Raw genomic sequence first — 17,946 nt, 5'->3', positions numbered from 1 at the left:
GAAGTGAACGGGACTGCACCCGTCTACATCAAGTCTCTCCTGCAGCCTTACACCCCCACCCGTCACCTACGGTCTTCTTCAGACAACCGCCTGGTGGTCCCACCGCTCAAGACCGCCCGGTCCCAACACAAGCTCTTCTCCTGTCTGACCCCCCAGTGGTGGAATCAACTCCCCACCTCCATCAGAGATACTGACTGTCTCTCCACCTTCAAGAAAAGGCTCAAGACGCACTTGTTCCGGGAGTACAACGGTACTTAGGAATGGTTCGCTTGACCCGATGTTAGTTTCCTCAAGGATCACAATGACTCTTGCTTAGAGACTTGTTGCTCTTGTGGTTAGTGGTAACTGTTTAAAATTTTTGTTCTCGCTGTGATATATTGTTTTTATTACTGTTGCTTGCTTTTTTCCACAGGTACACTTGCACTTATAGCGGTTCATGTTGTTTAATTGTAACTTGTTTAACTACATGCTCTTATGGTTCTTCCCTTTGGCACTTACTTTGGTTGTTCACAATGTGTGCTTCATGTTTTGGCTACTCGCAATGTTTATTGTTGATCTTGTTGTTATGATCAGTGACCTATGCACTTTGTAAAGCTCTCTCTTGGAAGTCGCTTTGGATAAAAGCGTCTGCTAAATGAATAAATGTAAATAATCTATCTAATAATGCAAGGCATCAAGAATGTGTGTGGTTTTATAATGGGATTTTAGGGCATCGAGATTCCCACGATTATCTCGAGAACCTGGCATTGTGCAAAGTTCTAGTTGTATGTGTCCATTACAGAACACAAGGAGGTGCGTGGCTAGCCTGGCTCTGCCCTCCTACGTACTTCCGCTCGATTTTCATTTTTATTCTGTACTAAGTCTGGGCAGTCAGTTTTTGCCAGAAACATTGGCGGTCCAATCAGCGAACAGAGGGAGTGGATGCAGTGGCGAAAATCTGCTATCAATTTTGGGGGGGGACAATTATATGACATTTTCTCAAGAGCCAAAAAAAAAAGACACCAAAATTACTACTGTAACACATTGTATTATGTTAAATGTATATTATTAGAATGTCCTTATGTTTAGAGTGATTTATTGGGGGGGACAAATCCTATTTTTCCAAGGATGGGGGGGTCTTGTCCCCCCTGTCCCCCCCCAGGATTTCCGCCTATGAGTGGATGAGAAAGATGACGTTGATGTCGCGCCCTAGTTTGAGTTCTAGTTCAGTAATGGCGGCGGAGAAAGGTGCGAGCGAAGCCATTCGGTCTGTTGTGGTAACGCTGCCGAATATCCAGAAGTTAGAGCCAGAGCAAGAACAATCTGTGCTGAGTTTTGTTGGTGGCCATGATGTTGTAGCCCTCCTCCCCACGGGGTTCGGGAATAGTTTGATTTTCCAGCTGGCTCCGTTAATGGTGAAGGAGTTGGCTAAGGCGAACGCTAGCGATTGGTTATGGCAGATCCAGAGTGGCTCTGGGCAGATCCATTAGCTTTAAACTTCAACCCGCCTTCAAGGAAAGGTATGAGAGTCTAGCTAGGACCAGGCTAGTGCTTGACGTTGTTTGGATAAGCGCTTTGAGATGCCTTAAAATAATTTCCATGTTGAGGTGCTATTATAGACTACATAGTAGCGTTGAGCTGCATTATTGCTACAGCGTTTAGCTGATCTCGACTAAGCTGAACAACTGATCTCACTCGACACTGTGTGAATTGCTAGGAAAGTGGAGTGGTTTCGTGAAGTGGTTCACGAAAATAAAGTACATCACTTTACATCACAGATGAAGGGTGCGGACACAGGGGCAGGGGGAGGCGGCGGCCAGAAGTCCTCGGGCGGAGAAGGCAGGGGCACAGGGCAGGAAGGAGGCAGGGGGACAGGACATGACCCAGGCTGGAGTCGGGGTTCGGGCTGGGTCTGGAGTCGGGGTAGGAGCCAGGTCTTGGTCTCCGCTGCACACTTTGGGGTAGGGTAATAAATAAATCAAATATATCGATATTTAAAAAAAAACGATATTCGATATATATCTCTATATGTTTGCATTTGCATTTAAATAATAAAAAAACATGATTTTTTTTTGCCCCCATTAGAAAACAACAAAAACAATTTAGATAGATTCAGACAGATTGAAGACCCTGGTACTGACCTTCCGAGCAGTTAACGGGACTGCACTGCAAGTCTCTCCTCCAGCCTTGTACCCCCACCCTCCACCTACAGTCTTTTTCTGACAACCGTCTGGTGGTCCCACTTCTCAAGAGCGCCCGGTCCCAACTACATGCTTATGGTTCTTCCCTTTGGCACTTATTTGTTTTTTCACAATGTATGCTTCATGTTTTGGCTACCCGCAATGTTTGGGGCTATCTCGTTGTCGTGATCAGTGACCTATGCACTTTTGTAAAGCTGTCTCTTGGAAGTTGCTTTGGATAAAAGCGTCTGCTAAATGAATAAATGTAAATGTTGATAGAACAGCTATTGTTACAAAGTAAAAAATGTGTAGTGCAAATTTAAGCAGTTGCCGTAACAAGGTACTTGCAACGTGACAAAATGGACCTCACATGGAACAATTCATGCAGAGGTCCTTATGTGAAAGGACAAAAAGAGAGTGCCTGTGCAAGTGCAATTTTCAGTTTGTGCACATACTCTTTGTGAGCATGTGCACAAACGGTGTCTGTGTGTGTGTTTGTGTGTGTCTGTGTGGAGAGGAGCCAGACGGTGATCTTAAAACACAAGGACCAGCATAAAATATATATATTATAATAATATTCGATATTCACGATATTTTCTAATTTGTCATTGTCGAAATTATTGCGATATTATCACTAATATTCGATATATCGCCCAGCCATACTTCGGGGTCCACCGAGGGCAAGACGGGTCCCTATGAAAGGGTTGAGGGAACCTGTAAGGTCCATTGTAGGTCTTGTCCTTCTTACGGTGTGTGTGTGTGGGGGAGTAGGACCCAAACGCGGGAGAGGTAGCCAGTTATAGTAACAAAAAAAGGGTTTATTCATCAAACGGGAAAAACAGACCAGGTACACATGGTAATGAGGGTAAGGACAAGACAAAGACTGGACACAAAACAGGAACCTAAACACAGAACCAAACAAGACACAGATGGACACAATGAGACTAACGAGTAAGTAAGACTTTATTTATATAGCACTTTTCATACAAGAATTGCAGCTCAAAGTGAGAACTGAAACCACTCAACGAGACACAGGTGAAGACAATAGGTGCGTTCGACATGGACTGCGGCTGCATGAAACGACCGGCGAGAGTAGCCGCTTGCAATCGGGGAGGAGTTGAAAACAGCTCTGTAAAGTCAGACATTCCAGCTTCTCGTGGTTTCCTGCGTTGACGTCAGTCATGGCCGATCAAGCGCTGTTTGCTTACTTAACTTTATTTATAATTAAACTTAGTCTTTCCGTTAGTGAAGAGGCGGACTAAAACCCTTTCTTCAACAAATTTTTTATTCAATTAAACTGTTTGGTCCGGATTTGAACGTTGGCAAAACTGAAGGTGTCAGAATAATTACAAAACACGCGTCAAAGTTGTCATGTGTGAGTCTGGCCAATCATGAAATAGCTGTGTCGTCATTAGAACCCTTGCAGTTGCTCTTGAGAAAATGCGCTCGGCTACACAGCCGGCAGTTCTCGAATCGATCTCACGGTACTTTGATGGCTACGTCACAGTGACCTAGCCTCGGCGCCGTCTCAAGTCGGACAAAAAGTCTAACCAGAATTCACTGTTTCAAGTCAGCCGCCTGCAGCCGGCTGCAGCGCGGCATGAAGTCAGTTCATGTCGAACGCACCTAATAAGACAGACACAGGGAAACACTAGAGCAGGGCAAAACCAAAAATGGGGGGGGGGGGGCACGGCTGTGGCCGTGACAAGAAGAGCGCAGCGTCTTAATGCCGATATATGCTTCTACGTTTTTCGAAAAACGGACACATGGGAACGCCCTCGTCTCCGTGGAACGCCCTCCATGAGCTCTCCGTCAGCCCTCGGACAGCCTCGGACACCTTGACGTGCACCTCCTGAATTTTCTAAAGCTGAGCCCCTGCCAGGTATGTTATTGTGAAGGTACAGATTATATCATGCACGCTAAATTATAGTTATAGTCACGTAGTGTGTTATACATCCCTATAAGGGGGAGAAAAAGACAACATGCTCATACAGGTTCTGCAACATTTCCCATCATGACATATCTTGAGCTTCATCACAAACAAATTATGTATGTGGGTGGTTCAGTGTAACACCATGTGTGTACATTGGATTTGTGTGTGTTAAATAATAACTGACCCGCTATGTAATTGAACAAATAAAATGCCTACTAAGCCTTTCAATAATACAAACCAAGGGATCCATGACTTCTGACACTATGGCATGTTTGTATTCAGAGACTTAAGGCCGATATATGCTTCTGCGTTTTTCGAAAAACGGACACATGGGAACGCCCTCGTCTCCGTGGAACGAGCTCTCCGTCAGCCCTCGTACACCTTGACGTACACCTCCTGAATTTTCTAACTGTCCGTCGTAATTTCGGAGAGCTACGGAGAGCTACGGAGACCCCCTTGGCTGTGATTGGTCAGTATTAAGAACCGCTTGCGTCAGGGGCGGGGGCTTCTGTTCGTCCTGATAAACAGGACGAACAGAATCCTTTGACCGCCATTGCTGTAAGTTTTTAGAATTCATATTTCAGCTAAACAGTACATGTAAATCAGCATCTGAATTAAAATGTGACGAGAAATGGGCAGTGTAGTCGCTGAAAATGTGTGTATTTTATTGATGAGACGGCTAATTTGTAAATTTGCTCCGACTTCTCGATAACCTAGGTAAATAAACACTCGACGACGACTTACAAAAAACTGTTGCGCCACCTACTCTTCTGGCGGTGAATTGTTTTCAGCACCCACAGCCTACGGAGAACCATAAACAAAGTCTATCCATCCGTATCCGTGCGTATCTGTGCGCCCGCCCATCCGTAAATGATGAGGTTGACCATACAAAGTTCAGCGATGAGGTTCCTTGAAAAAATAAATAAAAAACATTCAAAATTTGCGACTTTATAATGCCAGGTAAGTTTTTTTCTCGCACATTTACGACTTTAATCTTGGAAATTCAGACTTTCTCACAATTTTTGTGACTTTATAATCACAGAGAATCTCCTACTTTTTTTTCACAGATTTATGATATTTTTTTTTTTTTTACAATGGCCCTAATATGCCGTTTTACAAGCGCTACTGCTCGAAGGTTACTCTGAATTTGAAGATTTAATCAGAACACCAGGGAACACCTCAAAGTCTGTAAAAGCCAGGAGAGAGGGCTGGCAAAAAGTAGCAGACAAATGTGTAAGTGGTGACCATGTTAGATGTTTTATCCCTCATTACAGCACCTTTTAAAGGTACTTTTTAAATAAATTTGATTGACTTGACTATATATTTTTGTATTTAATTAATTTAATAATTACTTTGTTTATCATCTTTAATGTAATATAATTTGATATGTGCTCCCCCCAAAAAATATGTAAATCACACCCTCACCAGAAAACCGATATCTCAAAAAGTATAGTAGCCTTCACTATCGTGCTGCGCTAAAGGATCCTGTCTATAATGCAATATGTACTACGTACTTCTTCGATTAAACGTTGCAGCGTTTATTACATAGTGTTCATTTTTGGTGCTGCGTTTATTCGAGGGCAGCGTTTAAGAGAGATTTAGTGAATTGTAGCTGCAGTGCGGCCATAGACAAACTGAGAATAGACAAGGTCAAACTACAGAAATCTGAAGCAGCATGCCGAAACGTTCTAACACTTCAGGTTTCAAACAGAAAGCTGTGTAGAAAGCATTCACCACCAGCAGTAGCATGCGAACTTGGGGTTGATGAAAGGCGAATTCGCGAGTGGCGAATTACATTTTATATTGTAGCCTACACTTGTGATTTACTTGTGTAATAAATACTGTGTTTTAATTCAAACTATTAAATAACCTTTTTCTGTTTTTTTGGGTGCGGCGTTTAATCAAGGGCGGCGTTTATTACACAATGTTCATTTTTGGTGCGACGTTTATTCCAGGGCGGCGTTTATTTGAGGGCAACGTTTAATCTAAAGAATACGGTAATTTGAAAAGCTCTGCGATCCTGGCACCTTCCGCAAGTTTTTTTATTTTACCGCCTAGTCATTCTTCATCTTATTAGAATCCTTTTCACAAACTAACAACTATAAAGGAACTTTCAAAAAAGCTTCAATATAGTAGACTATGCTACGTTGCACTGACATCCAACAATATAGCACTAGCTTTTAACTTTTTACCCAAATGGCTCTTCATATCACAACCATGCACGTTATTTTTGAATTAACTCATTGATGTATTTCCGGCAGTTTGATCATAACGCCCGAACAGATATCAACATATCAAGTATCCAGCTGATGTGTAATGCTTCACACTAATGTGTCACCCTTGGATTTACAAAAGCTGTGCGTCCTAATAAAAGTACAACATAGGTAGACTATAGCCTAATCTGATGGGATATCTGCCTAATTTGAAAACGTAAATACATTATTGGGTTTCCTCCATGCCACGCGGGATTCCGATTGGTCAGGTGCCCAGTCTAATGTAAGTTAACATCACAATAACAATCTGCTCCTCGGAAAACCCAGAGATTTACAAGCACAAAAAACTCCGCAGGAAAATACCGTGCTTCCAACCCCACCTTCCAGAAGCGCGTGCACTCCAGGCGCGTTTACATTCCTTATATGGAGCAAGGTTCCACGCTGGCACGAGCATCTCCCTCTGTGGAATTTCCGAAGTCTATCGAGGAACAACCTGGAGTAATACTGGGGGGTTGTTGTAAGTGTATAAGTTAGACAAGCGGTCAATCAATCTTGTCTATGCATTACACATAACTTAATCGTCACAAGTTCTCATGTGAATTCATAAAAAATTCAATATTTATAACCATACTAAACGGTGGCACCCGCATCAGCGCGAACGCTCACAACTCAGTTTAAATGCACCCTCTCTCGGTGGTTTATATTAATGCAGCGTTTCCTGTAAAAGCAACGCTTTCCTGGAGGGCTGCGATTTATTATGAGGCTTTATTCTGGAGAATGTGATGATGTAATTCAGACATGGATTGATGCATAAAATGCACACCCATTCAATTTGACCCAACTCTTGACACAATTATCTCAGCCTTTAGGCTTAAATTACAACTGATAATATATGGAGTATATATGTTTGTATAATATTATATATAAATATATAAGTATGTGAACTATTTAAACTGTATTTACACCATTAGGACATTCCTACCTGGAATGTTGAGTTCAGGTTAAGTTTCACAGTGGCAATACAAGATTGCAAGTTAAAAAGTGTTCAAATAATTTATGCACATTAATAGTCACACGACAATCTATCTAAATCTATCTATACATCAAAATGTGAATGTATTTTGAGGGAAAGGTGGTGTTATATTAGTAAATGGTTATGGAGCACATAACAGCGGTCTTGTTAAGAGTAGAACTTCCTTCTCACGGTGCTATGGAGCCTTTAGCTCACAACGGCATGATTTCTCGGAAATCAGCCTGTCTGCTCAGAGCGCGCTCTGGTCTTTGACTGTAGCGCCACGCGCAGCTGTGGAAGCCTGCCAAATTCAGCCCTTATGTTATCGCACGCGGGGGAAAACCCAGCCCCAAGTCCAACCTACCATGCAACATGTATAAATAGACGACTCAGAGTGTGTCCATCATGTTCATTGGATATTGCTTAAAAGAGGAGTAACTATTTGCAAAGGGGAATACAAGCGCGTACTCTTCTTTCCTCTTTACTAAACAAGGAATAGGCCTACGCTACAACCGCTGTAAGTGTAAGGAAAATGTATTGAGTGTATTGAGCTTTTGCCGTTATATGAATTACTGTAGTCTACTGTAGCTGATTTAGCCTTTATTGTAGCCTGCTGTCTTTGCAAAGTATCTATTGTCGCTCCCATCTTGCCGTGTGTGTGCACGCGCGCATCTTCTCATTACGTGTCATTGTTTTGTCGCGTGCAGCATGCTTTTTTGAAAAACTTCATTACGGAGTTGTTATATATTTGCTACCCTGCAGTCAGTGGTCTGTTGCGAAGGGCTTCACAACAAAAGAATTTCTGCGCGAGTTACTATGGAATGTGTTGCAGATTTATCTATCTACAAAATGTGGATCATGTTTCAAACAAGCTATACAGCATTTATACGATTACAACACATTAGTTACAGTCCGATTTATATCACGGACTTTGCCACTATACTATTCGAAGTCAGGTTCTGTTATATTCACAGCATGATCTAATTTGGCCGCAGAACATGCGGCTTTAGAAACTCCTTGCTCTGAACCTGTCTGTACCACCATGCTATGAATCTAAAGAAATAATGTGAAAGGTTTAGGTTTTTTTTACTCCCCACGTTCCCACGGTTGTCTAACGTCAAGTTCCTATCCTCTCCTTCTCTTTCTTCCTCTTATCTCCTCTCTCCCCTACTCTCCACAACAGGAACCATGCCTGTAACCAGAATGAGGATGAGACCCTGGCTGGAGAGTAAGATTGACTCTAACTCCATCTCAGGGCTGGCGTGGGTGGACAAGGTATATATATATGTGCTATACGGTGTACCCACCAATTCACCTATGATGCAATAGAGAGTAAAGGATATTATAAGGATTCAATTATGAAAACAGGAGGCCCAGACCACTACTGTGTTTGTAACTGGGAGATTAGGTCACATGAATGCAGACATCACAGAGATGGAGAGACTCATTTCTGTTTTGTTATGTTGTTTTCTTGCGTAGGAGAAGAAGATGTTCTCCATCCCTTGGAAACATGCCGCTCGCCACGGCTGGGAAATGGAAAAGGACGCCTGCCTGTTCAAACAGTGGGCAATCCACACTGGTGAGCACACGTCGACACTGCCACATGCTAGCATGAAGTAATTTGGCAAGCATGTTATACCAAACATGCTACATGCTAATCAACATAGAATCGATATGTCATCATTGGAAAGTGAAGGAGATCAGATAATATTATTTGGTGTGAACCAGCAACAAGGTGTCTTTCATAACAACTAATGCACATGGCAGTGAGTTTAATTATTAATGTGTGTTGTTTTTCCCCGCTCTCCAGGAAAATTCCGGCAAGACGAGACTGAGCCGGACCCTAAGACATGGAAGGCTAACTTCCGCTGTGCCATGAACTCTCTGCCTGACATCGAGGAGGTGAAGGACCGGAGCGTGAACCGGGGATGTGGCGCCGTGCGCGTCTACAGGATGCTGCACTTTACCGCCAAAACCAAAGGTGAGCATCGAGCATGTGCACACTCACACTTTACCTACAAGCCCAAACAAGAGTACACAAACAAACACATGTTGAGTGGTTACCTCCAAAACCAGCAATAACTCACAGTAACACACTTACACACACGTCACCGCCAAAACCAAACAGAAGCGCACACACACAGGCTCTCTCAAATGGATTGTGCAAATGCACTGTCTGCAAAAGTCTGCTACATTGTCTATGGTGGCAATGGTGGCTGTAATAAAAAGGCTGGTTTCTCCACGTTTACAGATAAGAAGTCTAAAGTGAAGGAGTCAAAGAGGAGGAGAAAGGTAAGGGTTGCTTTTATTACCTTTTAACTGCCTTGTTCTCTCTCACTTTCTAACTCTTCTTCTTTCTATAGTGTACAGATGAATAAACATTACAATAATAATAAATTTTTAGCTTTTTCCAGTTTCAGATCAATATATGCACCTGCTGGGTTCCAGCTGAAAAATATAAAATGTCCTTGTTTGTTCAAAGGTCAAGACAGAGGGGATGGAGAACAGTGACAGCACCAGTTCGGAGCAGACCTGCAGCAGCCCCCAGAAGTATGAAGACAGGACGACGCAGGAGAGCACGGTGGATAGTACTGACCACCTGGGGCTGTGTGACTACATGAGCGAGTCCGAAGTACCAGACTACGCCACGTCCATCGATGTTGTGTGTGCTGACAGCACCAGCCAACGCTATGCCTTCCAGGTGTCACCTGACCATTCGCCAGGTAAAAGCTCACCCCCATCTTTGGAAGGCTGAATGTGATTAGTTTGTGAGTTAGAGGTTGCGGTTCCAACTAACTGTGTAGCTTCTAGGACCCAGCGTTTAAAATATATAATGGAACAAGTAATAGAGTATTAGTGGAGATATTAGTAGTATAATGTTAAAAACAAGCAGTACCTGTACTGCCAAACTCACCTCTTCCGCCTCCTCCTCCTTCCAGTGTACGACATGGATGCTGAGGCCATTATTGAGGTAGGTTTGTCTTTCAACTGTAACTCAACTCAGTACCAAACCCCTCCCCTCTGTCATTGCATTGTTCATTGTCAGGAACACCTCTGCTTGCCTTGTATCCTAAGATAACTGGATGTTTCAACCGGTAGTTAGTTAGTTTACAGTCAAACCGTGAATATTACTTACCGGTTGAACCCCCCCTTACCCCCAATCCCCCCCACCCCAGCCATTAAGCAGGGCAAAACACAACTCGGCTCACTGCTGCGTTTTGCCTTTTCACAGATCACACAACAATTGGAGCAAGATCACACACAGTGGCCACAAGGCAAGGGCATCCTGACCAATGACCTATGCCGGTCAGACTCGTACCCCAGTCCGGCCAGCCAGTGGAGTAACAATTCAGGTAAACAATGACTCTGAAACCCTCCACGTGGCTGTCTGGTACTCTGCACTCTCCAAACTGAATAATAATGGTATTTTAGTGTTAGAAGGGATATGTGTAGTTCAATGGCAGAGCATCTTAGTGCAGACCAAAATGTTTCAGGTTTATATCTCCCTATTGTTGCAAAGGGATGTGGTGCAATTTGACGTGTAAAAAAAAATTAATTTGCTTTTGGAGGAGAGCAATACTTTACAGGGAGAAACGTTCTAGAGTGTACTGACTTACTTTCATAGACCTACTATATAGTTTGTCAACAAAGTATATACAGTTTACATGATCATATTTATATATATAATCTGTTTGAGGTTATGGTTAGTGATTTGTGGATAGTTCCAGTGGTTATATGTTTGTTATTTAACTGACCATCTCCAGTCTGTAACTAGACTCTACTGTATCATAGCAAAACAAGGCCCAGAGTTCCATTCTTCACTGTTCAGCTCTCCCATCAAAGATTTGATAGTCAAAATCACAACACAGTGTGATTGACGAACAACCTATATAGGATCTAGGAGGTCCTCCTATTTGTTTAACAAAATGTCAGATTATAAATATTTAAGGGGATTACTGAATTAAAATGTCATATAATGATAGTATGTGAAAACTAGTTTTCAAGTTTTAAGGACTTTCAAAGTTGAATGCATATAAAGGATGTATGTGTCCCACTATAGGCAGTATGATGTCACAGATTGTTATCCGGGGGAAATGCCTCTGCTCGGACTTCCTAACCGTGCATCTCTGCTTGTGTTCTCAGGAGAGGAGCTAGAACTGCGACTGTACACAGAACTCAGCCCAGGTCTCTCCACGACAGATGAGCTTGTAGGCTACAATGACTACTGGAACTGCAACACCAGCTACACCCAACAGATCTCCTGCCTCTTCTGAGCCCCCACCCTCCTCCCCTCCCCTAGTCCAATCTGCCCGCTCTGGCCAAGAGACCTCACGCCCACCTATAACAAGACACTCCTAAGGTCGACTCTCATCTCTTGCTTGTTTTTGATGGACAGTAGCCCAGGTGCTAGCTGCAAAGGATGTTGTCTGTAGAAACTTTGATTCAGAAGCCACAGTAGAACCGGAGTTGGGAGGTTTGGATGCTATTGACTTCGGACAGCTATATGGATAACCAGACGGCACAACCCTTTGTGACCCAAGTTTTGCCAACCTGGGGGCTTGTCCTGAACTGTAGTATGTGCCTGAGGCTTTTTGAAGTTTATCTGCTCTGAGATTTCTGGTCAACTGTGAAAGAGCAGGTTCCGTTAATTAAACTATCCTGTTTGGTCATCCTGCTGAATCAAGATTCTCTGTCTGATATAATAACTCTGTGTATTGGTGGAAAGATCATAATGACTTCCTGTCTTATGTTGTATCAGTTTATTTGTAAATACATGTACAAAGATCTATATTATGTGTGTTTTCTACAAGAAATAAAAACTGTTAAGTTTATCCATCTTGCATGTGTGTAATCTATACAATTGAACTAATGTACAGTAGGCTACTGATTAAGTGCTGCCATGGAAAAATGTACTCATGGAAAAGTTAAGAAAAAAAAGAAACATGTAGGAAAGAAAGAAATCATCCTCAATAGTTATGTTTGCTCATAGTACCTGAAATGTACATTTAGGACTACTAAAATGCCACTAAATGTAATAGCTAGATGCATGCTATCTGTAAGATCCTAAGTCCGGGGTAGAAGGTCCTGCAGAAGCAGACCCGCAAGACTGAGATGAGGTCTGTACAACATCTGGGCCAGTTAGGTGGAGAGGGGTGTGTATGTGGAGATGTGTGTGAAGAGGTGTGTGTGTGGAGTGGTGTGTGTGTTGAGTGGTGTGTGTGCATCTACAGGATGCTGCACGTTACCTCCAAACCAAAGGTGAGCATCGAGCATGAGCACACACTGATGTTTGTTACCTCCAACCCAAAACAGGAGTACACAAACAGTGGTTACCTCTAAAACCAGCACATATACACACATTAAGTCACACACTGACATGTTACCGCCTAAACCAAACAGAAGCTCACACACAATCATGTCTGATGGATTTTTCCCATCAGAGGGTATGCCTTAAAACACAACTAGAACGCTGGATTATTTTCCATGGGAGAAGTGGAAGAAGCAACCATTCTGAGGTCCTGGTTTGTGATGACTCCAGACTACTGAAGAGGAATCTCAGGTACCGTCCATTTCTGAGGGGGTGGAAGATCTGCTAACTTCTCCTGACCATGGCAAGTTTTATATCCCCTTTCATATTCTTCTTCTGGGAAGGGAACAATGCCACCGTGTCTTGTGCTCACCCACCCCAAACCCCAAAGACATTTTGTCATGGCATTTTAGTAAAAAAACAACCAAGTTTCAGAGCACATTGCTCCAACAGAATAAACAACAGTTATAGTATCAATACTGACTCCTATTCAAAGGCAGGACTAGGTTGGTATGTGTGTGTGTGTGTGTGTGTGTGTGTGTGTGTGTGTGTGTGTGTGTGTGTGTGTGTGTGTGTGTGTGTGTGTGTGTGTGTGTGTGTGTGTGTGTGTGTGTGTGTGTGAGAGAGAGAGAGAGACAAAGAGCAAGAGAGTTTGGTAGAGACAGAAAGATTAAACGGGTGTTTTCCTGTGTAGAACGATGAAATCATAAGGGGCTGGTAACAATTTATCAATACTCGTTATGAAGACTGAAACCTGACAATCTGAAAGTATAGGAATGACAACAGAAATGCTCTGGTGGTAACTCCCTGTCAAATGTGCAAGAGTAGCCTGAGGGGAAAAAGTAGTGTTGAGTGCCTGAGTATTAGACACAAACAAACAAAAAAAACAGAGGCTGGTATTCCCCTACAATTTCTGTTTCTCAATATGGTGAAGTTGTCACCACAGAGAAAATGCATGTAGGCCTACTTCTATTTGAACCTCTCCACCGCCACCTCTCTCTCACAGAGACACACATACACAGTCACTGCCCTCTTCCTCTTGTTTTATGTTATAGTTTGAGGGATTCCTAATAAACCAACAAAACCTTCTGTGACACATTTCTAAATAGAAAATACAGTGCCTACAGTATGCATGTGTGCACCGTTTGTGATGTTAAAAAAGAGAAATGGAGTGCATAGGTTGTTAAGGTATGTGGCTGGTTGGAGACTGGCGAAGGGGTCAAAGAAACAAGTAGACCTACACATAGGGTTCTCAGAAACGTATGTCCTGATATGTTAAGCCATCTTAAAATAATGTGGCTATCAAGTCTATGTCTGCCTGGTTGTATAAAGAACACCTGTTGGCTGTTCTGTGTATTGGTGACGCTCAGCGTCTCTGGGGGTGAATGGAGGAGTGGGCTGGCCTGGATGCTGAGCTTCCGCGTGATGATTGGAGGGTCTGTCGAAAGACTGCATCTCCTTTGATTGACAGTAATTTTGTACTACAAAAAGTCACCGAAGCTGCAGCAACCTATCTCTTGGTATTTGCTTGGCAAAATTGCTAACCAATTTTCATCATACATTTCATACAATTATACCCCACGTTCCTTGTTTCAGTTGAACCTAATTTCCACATTTCCTCCTTGATTAATATTGTTTTGTTAGATTGTTCGTTCATTCATTCAGTAGGCTAGGCTAGTGTCGTGGGGTGAACTAGCCAGTGAATAGCCAAATAAAAAAATAAAAAATAGGATGTAGGCCGAAAATGAGTTTCCCCTCTTTGAAAGACCAGCAGCCGCCACTTATTACAATGTATCACATACTGATATGTTTGTCTGTCATAATTTAATTACCAATCCCTCTAATATATATTGATAAAAATCATAGTAATAATAATAGATATTTACAAATATTTTGCGCGTGGGGGGGGGGGGGGGGGGGCAGATTACCTTAACCTGGCCCTGCGTGCATGCATGGAGGGTGTGTATGTATGTGTATTTGTATTTGTGTGTTAAGCCTGTGCATGTGTCTGCGTGTGTAGAGAGGGTGTGTGAATGTGTATGCGCTTGTATGCGTAGGCGTGTAGAGGTATGTATTGTATTAATTAAGCTGGAAAGACTTCCTCAATTATATCCCGAATGCTATGCATTTCTTTAATGCTACAGTATGCTGTTGTTGATTCAGGGGGGGGGGGGGGGGGGGGGGGGGTAAGGCTGGCAGAATGTCAACATGCAGGTGGATCAAGGTGCAGGACTGGGCCAGGGATCCAGAACACACCTTAGACGGTTGACCGGGAAATGAAACTTAGAGATTCAGAACGGCAAACTCCGCCCCCATACTTCTGAGGACCCTGGAGAGATCTCTTTCTGCTTTACTGGCCACCATGAAGTATACCTCCGATAGAGACGTGGAGGTGTAAACACACTCCGAACAAACACACTTGCACATGCTCATGCACAAGCATATCTACACCCAGTAATAAACCATACAGTGACACAGTTCTGTAAAGAAAAAAAGGGCTTGTGTGTGAGACTTTGGATGGGTATGTGTGTGTGCCTATATCAAGTTCAAGTTTATTATCATATACTGATAAATCAGTAATTACATTCTTTGTGTGTACGTGCACGGTTTGTCATTAACTAATTTTAATGGAGTGCTTAGGTTGCAGGAGTGTGTGGCTGTATGTGTACATGTCTGTGTGTGTAAGTGTGTGTGTGTGTGCATGTATTAATTTGGGACATCTTCCGGCTGCCATTGAACTGGATAATCTGGTTTGCCCGTAATTTACAGGAACTCTCCAACACACACTCTTCTCCACACACAAACACCTCTATGCATATCTCTCCACACACACACATCTAATCATACAGGGCTCTAAACGCACACACATCTCCATACACAAATCTAAACACAAACATCTATACACGCACCCACACCTTTCCACACACACATTATGTACACACACCATTCCACATGCACATACATTTCTCCACACACACTTCTTCACACACACACACTCCTCTCTGCCCACTCTCCACACACACACACCTCTTTATACACACACACCTCTCTGCCCACTTTCTACACACACACTGTTCTTCACACATATACACACATCCAAACACATACACACACCTTTCCACACACAGTAGTATGTTTGAATGTTACAGTAATCTGCCATGCATTGGTGTCACTCAGCATTGTGGTCTGTAAGGTGGTCTGTCTTAGTATTTATAATATCATTTGACCTGACTGGACAGCAATCTCAAAACAGCCCAGACAGTTTCATGGCACTAGTCACTGAAATACTATTCGAACTGTGCACTTCTGGTCCCTGATTATCAGGTGCACTTACTATATTAACTGATACCATATTGTGTACGTTATGTAGTATTTGTATGTTGCCTTGGATAAAAGCATCCAACCACAAAAAAATCCCTGTTCATAGAAACTTATTTTGGAGAAACAGCATTGAACCACAGAAAGTTATGAAATTAAAGGGTCACATGTCAAGCCATATTGAAGAACTGAGAAACAGACTGAATGGCACAGCTACAACCAACAAACCAAAAAGTTACTGACTGCAGTAATAATTATTTGTGTGTTTATCTGTACCAGCTTGTGTCTAGTTTAGTCCTGAACTCCTTTCAAATCAGTCTGTTATCGGTAAAGAGGGAAGGAGCCATACAGCTGTAAAGTGGCAGAATACTCATACTCTCAAGTCATGAGACAGCGTTTGTTTTATTGGCCCAGTGTATGTCTGTGAAGTGCTTTCTGGATTTCCTAGCAATCATGTGACTTCTAAAATCTTGGGACTGTAGTTCCACTGTCACCCTGATGGTGTCGCCAGCAAGCTGGTTAAACGGTGGCATTTCCTAGAAACAGCTTGATTTCTGAGCTGCTCCAGACATTGTGCCATTGAAGTGTGTAATGTGTTTGTGTTTCTGCATGTGCAAGAGAGAGATGTTTAGCAATACCTGTGTGTCTCTGTGTGTGTTCGACACTATTACACTATTCTTTGATTTCTCCAATGCCTTCAACACCATCCAGCCAGTGCTCCTGGGGGACAAGCTGGTGCACCTCACATCCTGGATAATCGTCTACCTCACCAACCGCCCCCAGTATGTGAGGACAAGGGACTGTGTTTCTGATACAGTAGTCTGCAGCACAGGAACGCCCCAGGGAACAGTCTTGGCTCCCTTTTTGTTCACCCTGTACACTGCAGACTTCATGTACAGCACAGCCACCTGCCATCTGCAGAAGTTCTCTGATGACTCCGCCATCGTAGGCCTCATCACAGATGATGTTGACAGGGAGTTCAGAGAACTGACTCAGGACTTTGTGGTCTGGTGCCATTGAAACCACCTCCAGTTCAACACAGGGACAACCAAGGAGCTAGTGGTGGACTTCCGCAGGTGCAGTCACCCCCCCCCCCCCCCCCCCCCCCCACAACACCGGTGAACATCCAGGAAAAGGACAGAGAGTGGACTCTTATAAGTACCTGGGTGTCCACCTCAACAACAAACTGGACTGGACTGACAACACCATGGCACTGTACAAGAAGGGCCAGAGCAGACTGTACCTGCTCAGGAGACTCAGGTTGTTTGGTGTGCAGGGGGCGCTCCTCAGGACCTTCTTCGACACGGTGGTAGCATCAGCCATTTACCATGGAGTGGTCTGCTGGAGCAGCAGTATGTCAGAAGCTGACAGGAGGAGACTAGACAGACTGATCAGGAAGGCCAGCGCTGTCCTAGGATGCCCCTTGGACACAGTGCAGGTGGTGGGAGAGAGGAGGATGGTAGCAAAGCTATCATCAATGATGGACAATGAATCCCACCCTATGTAGTACACTGTCTCTGCACTGAGCTCCTTCGGCGACCGTCTCCTTCACCCTAAATGCGTGAAGGAGTGGTACTGCAGGTCCTTCCTTCCTGCTGCTGTGAGACTATAAAACCAGCACTGCTCTACACACACAAACACACACAGGACTCAACCACAATAATTCATGGACACACTTAAAGTGCAAACTACTGCGCAATATTTATATTTGGTCTCCATATGCAATTGGTGTTATCTTTTTTATATATTTTTCATAATATCTCGTACTTTGTAAATTGTATACTTCTGTCCACTTTTGGTGCTACAATGCCCGAATTTCCCCATTGTGGGACTAATAAAGGTATATCTTATTAAACCTACTTTATGTATATATACATATTATATTTTTTATATGTTGTTACTTCTGCTACTCTGTTAACTGCTAACACTTCACGGAATCAATACTCTACGTCAGTACCTGCGTTTCCCGAAAGCATCGTAAGCCTAAGTTTATCGTGGAATCC

The 17,946-nt window shown here is 43.2% G+C and overlaps 1 protein-coding gene across 3 annotated transcripts; it reads left to right on the top strand.

The window, feature by feature from the left end:
* Positions 1 to 7,721: 7,721 nt before the first annotated feature.
* irf1b (interferon regulatory factor 1b) lies at positions 7,722 to 12,149 on the top strand. Of its 3 annotated transcripts, none has more exons than XM_067228822.1 (9): positions 7,722 to 7,834; positions 8,501 to 8,592; positions 8,797 to 8,896; positions 9,128 to 9,298; positions 9,569 to 9,609; positions 9,800 to 10,040; positions 10,257 to 10,288; positions 10,550 to 10,670; positions 11,461 to 12,149. In XM_067228822.1, the coding sequence occupies exons 2-9, from the start codon at positions 8,506 to 8,508 to the stop codon at positions 11,589 to 11,591; spliced, it is 924 nt and encodes a 307-aa protein (XP_067084923.1). In that variant the 5' UTR covers positions 7,722 to 7,834; positions 8,501 to 8,505; the 3' UTR covers positions 11,592 to 12,149. The 3 variants fall into 3 exon arrangements, with proteins under 3 accessions (XP_067084923.1, XP_067084925.1, XP_067084924.1); XM_067228823.1 differs by having other exon boundaries at positions 7,745 to 7,834; positions 8,501 to 8,545; XM_067228824.1 differs by lacking the exon at positions 10,550 to 10,670.
* Positions 12,150 to 17,946: the final 5,797 nt, after the last annotated feature.

Source organism: Osmerus mordax, chromosome 25 (genome assembly GCF_038355195.1).
Source record: "Osmerus mordax isolate fOsmMor3 chromosome 25, fOsmMor3.pri, whole genome shotgun sequence".
Lineage (NCBI taxonomy): Eukaryota > Metazoa > Chordata > Actinopteri > Osmeriformes > Osmeridae > Osmerus > Osmerus mordax.
The sequence above is the reverse complement of the archived record's forward strand: the minus strand, read 5'-3'. Positions and strand labels throughout refer to the sequence as shown.